General features: G+C 52.5%; 1 protein-coding gene across 1 annotated transcript; it reads right to left on the bottom strand.

Moving 5' to 3' along the window:
• Positions 1 to 873: 873 nt before the first annotated feature.
• CH25H (cholesterol 25-hydroxylase) lies at positions 874 to 3,615 on the bottom strand. Its single transcript, XM_047703499.1, has one exon. The coding sequence runs from the start codon at positions 2,364 to 2,366 to the stop codon at positions 1,554 to 1,556; it is 813 nt and encodes a 270-aa protein (XP_047559455.1). The 5' UTR covers positions 2,367 to 3,615; the 3' UTR covers positions 874 to 1,553.
• Between the last annotated feature and the right edge of the window lie 2,294 nt (positions 3,616 to 5,909).

Raw genomic sequence — 5,909 nt, 5'->3', positions numbered from 1 at the left:
AGGAGCTGGGCATTGTGACTGCAACTTGCCAGAGATTGGGAGAGCTGGACACCCTTCCCAGGAGTCTCACCGGACAGGAACCCAGGTCCTTAGGCAAATGCTTCACCTTTAAACAGGATAGTTCGGTTCACATATAATGAGCCTAGAACTATATGCAAAGTTGCCCTTCTTCATACTTGTCTGCCTAAATTGTCTTGATGTTTTATTTTACCCTGTATAACTCTGTTCCAAAGATAAAGTGAAAACAAATAAGCAGCAGCCGCTTGGGATGGGGTACGTGACAGGTGACAGGTGTGTGGTCGGTCATAGGGACATTGAGGGCAGCAAGTAATCTGGGAGAACATCTGGAACACAGTCTCCTTTTACAAATGAGGAACCAGGGACCTGGGGCCAAATGTCACTTTTTCTCCATTTAATAAAGGGGTATGCAATTTGCATGTATGTCTTTGCTTAAGAAAAGTGAAAACCCCAAAATCCCCAATTGCAGAGCTGTGTGCATGATGGTCACTTATGCTAGCTAGATGGATACATAAGAAACGAGAGCTGACTCAGAATCTCTTTCTGTATCTATCAACCCTTCTCATGCATACCCTTGACTCGCTGGTTTTGCAAAGCAAGGCACTCCACTAATTCTAGTCCTCCCCCAACACCACTGCCCTCCAATTAATCAAATGGTGGAGCAGGGTTAATCTCCCTAAAACTTTAGAGGGTAATTCTCTGAGTTGCTTGTTATGCAGAAATCAGCTGAAAACCATCAGAACAATAGAGATTCTCCCTCTGTGCAATTGCTAGACCCAAAGAGACAGACTAACTGACCCCTTCTGCCGCCTCTGCCTTGTCTCTCCTACAAATGCCCCACGAAACACCCCACCACCAGACTCCTCTCCTTCTGTGGCTGATGGAGGTCACCTGCCGCCCCAGCTCCCTCTTCCCGTTTTAGTACTGATCAGTCTAAATGCCCAGGAAACAGCAGGCAGAACTTGTTTGGTTTACATTCTGTTCTTTCTTTCTTTCTTTCTTAAGTACAAATAACATTTCTTTCAATATAAATATATTGTTACATGAAAAAATAGAAAAAAGCACAACAATTGTGATCACTGTCCAGCAGGAACATGTTTGTTGCTAATAGAGTCAGAGGTCCTATGCTCCGTAAGAAGACGTTATTTTAGCCCATTTCTATGACACTTTGAAACACAGGACCTTCCTTGTCCTACAATCAAATCCTTTTTGAGATGATTTAAATATGCCAGTGATGAGCGTCTAACATATCCGGGAACCAAGGCTATTGAAGTGAGCTAGAATTTGACTCCAAGACTCCAAGAATACAATTGCCAGTATACAGAAACCATATAAATTACTTAATCAGACTAAAAATACATCAGATTTTAAATCTCCAGCAGGTAATAAATTACTTACAAAACCAAAACAAGACACAACAGCTCAGGTGTGTTTCTCCTGATTCAAGTGTGAAGTGCCCTGCGGCAGTCCTGGGTCGGAGTGGGGGGAGGCACCCCCTGCGCCACCCCACCGCAGCCTGGGAGGGAGGCTGTGAGTCACTTGGCATGAGCTGACCGCAGAGTCCCCAGGATTTTGTCCCAGTGCGTGAAGTAAGGGGCAAAGTTGCAGTTGAACTGCGAGTGGTGCAGGTCGTGGTGTGCCACGCCGCCATACCATCCGAAAGGCACGAGTCTGTGCGTGGACCAGGGGAAGTCGTAGCCGGAGTGGTCCTCCACCGACAGCCAGATGTTGAGCACGTGGAACACCAGGACGGTGAGCGGGTGGCACTGGAGCAGCGTGACGTTCACCATGTCGAAAAAGCCCAAGGAGAAGAGCTCCCAGGCGCTCATGTACTGCGTGGCCAGCGCGAATGAGGCTGCGTTCTGGTGGTGCATCTTGTGGAAGGTGCGGTAGAGCCATGGCACCTTGTGGTGCAGCACGTGCCACGCGAAGAACTCGGCATCGAAGAGCAGCAGGCAGCCCACGACGTGGCGCGCCAGCTGCAGCAGCTCAGGGGCTTCGCGGGGCCAGGGCGCTGGGCCGCGGGCCCAGTGCAGCAGCGTCAAGGGGAGCACCAACACCACGTGCTGGTAGAGGGTCTGCCCCAGGCAGGGCAGCAGCTGCCGCGCCGTCGGCGAGAAGTCCGGGTGTATCTTGTAGCGCCGCAGCGCGGGCACCCAGGGGCACAGGACGTCCAGCACCACGAAGGGCAGGCAGAAGCCCACGTACGTGGTGATGGAAAAGAGGACCGCGAACAAGGGCGACTGCGTGAGCGCCTCCTGGGCCCGCAGTCGGTCCCAGAGCGGCTGCAGGAGCAGCTGGCCGGAGCTGCAGAGGATGGGGAGCTCGGACGCGTTGTGGCTGCTCATGCTGAGGCTGTGCCTGGGCGGCTCGGGTCCCTCCGACTTTTCTCCGCGCTGCGGCCCCGCCCCGAGTGATGTCAGCAGCCCTCTCGCTCCCCTTTCCCGGCCGGGCCCATCTTGCAAAAATAAACAACCCCACGGAGTCGCGCTCAGTTGCCAAAATGCGTATCTACAGGGGCGCTGTAGCGGCTTTTTCTGGGCTCAACAGGGTGCTTATTAGCTTTTTCTATGCGAGCAGATGTATGTGCGATTTTTTTTTTTTCAACTGACGTGCCGGGTACACTCGATACAATACGCAGATCTTCAGTGTAGTTTCTACCAATTTTGACAACTTAGTTCCTCTGTCATCATCACCCCCAGACAAGGTAGAGAATATTCCCGCCACCGCGCTGAAGAGCTGCTTGGCAATCAGGGCGCAGTCGCTTGTATTTTTAAGTGCGTACGGAGAATTGCGTCCATGTGCTTTCCTAAAGAAGCAACCATCACTGCATTTTTAAAAACTTTTTAAAGCGACGTACCTTCCTGCATTTCGGATCCTTTCTGTCGGCACACCTCCTCTCGATGTAGTGCGCTGCGGACTGCACACGGACCTTCCGCAGGGGGAACCTCGGGGCGCCCAGGCGCGCGCGGTGGCGACCGGCGGACCCACCCGCACGGTTCCAGCGTCTCCGCGCGCAGCTCTCCCCGCCCGCTCGCCGCCAGCTCCGGATCCCACCGAGCGCGGACTCTCCCCGGGGGCGGCCGCTCGTTTCTTTGTCCGCTGCGCCCGTGGGGCCCAGAGCAGCGATCCCGACGAGGAGGCACGGCGACAGAGCTGGGACCGCGGCTGGGAGGCTTCAATTTAAAAAAAAAAAAAAAAAAAAAGTTCTGGGTTTTACCATCTAGAGCTTGCTCAGATCTGGCTACAAAGCCGCGGCGTCCTCATTTGGAATGGAGGCGACGAAAGCAGTAAACCATCCGCTTTGTTCCTCGGCGGCGCCCCGGTGCGCGCCTGCAGCCTGGCCGGACGCTGGGCCAAGAGCCGAGGAGGGCGCGCCTGCGCTGCGCTGCGCTCCTCTCCGCGGGCTTCGCTGGGCCTGGCTGCAGCTGGTCTCAACCTGCGAACCCCCGACAGCCCCTGGCGCCCGGAGTGGCACTGCGCGGCTGACCCCACCTCGGCGGCTCTCCAGGGGCACTGGGCCGGAGAAGGTCGGTACTGCTTGAGCTCTGGGGCCACCCGGGACCGCGTAGAAAACCACCTCCGCCTTTGATCCGGGTGGCTGATACGCGACACAAGAGTCCCCTAGAGGATAAAAGTTGGGGACCAACACTTGGAAGGCGGGACCACGCAAAACTAATTCTAGCTTTGCGTCGTGTGTCCATGAGGTTGGGGTTCACTCACTTCCCGAGGCTTTGCATGTTGTCGCCCAACTGCCACCCCTCCCCACCCCTTACCCCGCCAAAGGAAAAGAAGAGTAGCCACCGCGGGAGGTTATTTCAAGCATTAAAATGGGAACATAACAACAAAGTCTGCCAGGCATGAGCTAAGCATTTCACTTGAAGTGATTTCCTCCTGGGCTGGGAACCCCAAGCTGTTAGCCCTGTGGCCTCACAGAAACAGAAGCCCGGTGCTCTGCACACCACCAACTTGCAAAGGAAGACGCATATTATTTTAACTTTGTGCTCCACATTTTACCTAAAGAACCGAGGAAGTTTACAACTAAAATCCAGTGAAATCGTGTAAAGAGAAATAAAAGATGGGACACCACATACTAGGAGGAAAGAAGAAATATGACAGAAATAGAGACCAGCATATGGACCTAGAAATATAACAATATATAGGATATGCACGTATATGCACGTATGATATATCAGAAGCCAGTTCATAACACGTAATGATACAGTAATATCTAATAACGAATGGGATGTTATACCCACGCCCTATAACAAGGCAGTTCATAATTCAGAACCCCCAGGGGGCCGTTTGTCCCTGACCCACCGCTGATAGGATACACGTGCTCTCTACATGCCCAACCTCTGGGGCCTCCAGCCTTTAGCTCTCCTGGAGTTTGTTTTCTTTAACCTGTCACTGTGCTAAGGATATTATGATATTCTGCTTGTGTATTGATGAGACAGAGGTGCAGAAACAGCTGAGTTTCATGACAGGCAATGCAGACAGGGAAAGAGTGGATTTTCTAGTTGCTTGGACATCTAGATGGTAATGGAGCTGGGTACGATGCAGGCCCCTAGCCTCCCTTGCGGTGAGTTTCTAGCACACAGACACTCTGTGGGTTCTAGGCTCTTCTTCAGCCTTGCCCTCCCCCAAGACTCTTCCCAATTCACCTTTAGGTCAACCCAGGAACTGCCTCCTTTCCCATTCCTTGTACACAAGGCTTGCCCTTGAACTTTGCCTGGCTTCGAGAGAAGAGGAAGGGCTTGGTCTCCTTTGCTCTTGGACCCCTCAGTGCTCCAAAGGGACCATCAGAGCTCACGTTCTCAGACTTACAAATGAACTCTGCTCAGAGGTAAAGTTATCACTCAGATTTGCCCTCAAAAGAAATTAAGTCAGCCTTCAAATTTCCATTCAGCACACGCTGTCCTCTCCTGTGGTCTCGGCTACATGCTTGGGTGCTTGGGATGCTCGTGTGGATTTCTGAAGTGGGTGGCACGGGCAGACTTGCTGCACTTTGACTTGGCTCTGAGGTTGCTGTCAGGACCGCCCCCTTCAAGCCCCCAGCCCCAACAAACCCATTCTTTGCCTTCTTTAGTTCTTGCATCCTCAATCACGAAGCCTGTTAAAGTCCTCTCCGTGGACCGGTGGCCCAAAGCCCAGTGCAGCCAGATCCAGAAGCCTCTGCTGTCCCCTGCTCAGCCCAGGCCCTCTCTTCCTGCTCACAGCACTCTGCAGAACAGCTACTGGCTTCCCTGCCTTGCCTGACCATCAGCTGCCCCGGGGGACAGAAGTCTGTGTCCCATATATGAAGGCAACCATCTCGGGGAAAGTAGTTAAAATCTTGTTGTCCGCTCCATGTCACAGGGAAGAAGCCGAAAAAGGAAGCACAATGTCATGTGGAACAAAGACAGCATCACTTGGTGGACCTGAATGAGACTGAACCCTGTTTAGTCTTGAGTAAAGTGGTATCATTTCCTGAACTGGCAAAGGTGCACCTTTAAGCACTTCACGTACACAACATACGTTTAACAGCTTGCAAGACGAAGAGTTCTTTTTAGGGCACAGGTACTATCTTTTAGGATTTTTTCCCCACAGTGCCAGCCATCATACCTTGCACGTAGTGAGTGTTCAAAAGATATCTGTGGCGGCACCTGGGTGGCGCAGTGTGTTAAGCGTCTGCCTTTGGCTCAGGTCATGATCCCAGGGGTCCTGGGATTGAGCCCCGCATAGGACTCCCTGCTCCGTGGGAAGCCGGCTTCTCCCTCTCCCACTCCCCCTGCTTGTGCTCCCTCTCTGTGTGTCCCTCTGTCAAGTAAGTAAATAACATCTAAAAAAAAAAAAAAAAAAAAGAGGGGGCCTCAAAGGTATCTGTGGACACGATGCTTGTTTCTGAAGAT

The sequence above is a fragment of the Lutra lutra genome, chromosome 14 (assembly GCF_902655055.1).
Source record: "Lutra lutra chromosome 14, mLutLut1.2, whole genome shotgun sequence".
NCBI classification, from domain to species: domain Eukaryota; kingdom Metazoa; phylum Chordata; class Mammalia; order Carnivora; family Mustelidae; genus Lutra; species Lutra lutra.
The sequence above is the reverse complement of the archived record's forward strand: the minus strand, read 5'-3'. Positions and strand labels throughout refer to the sequence as shown.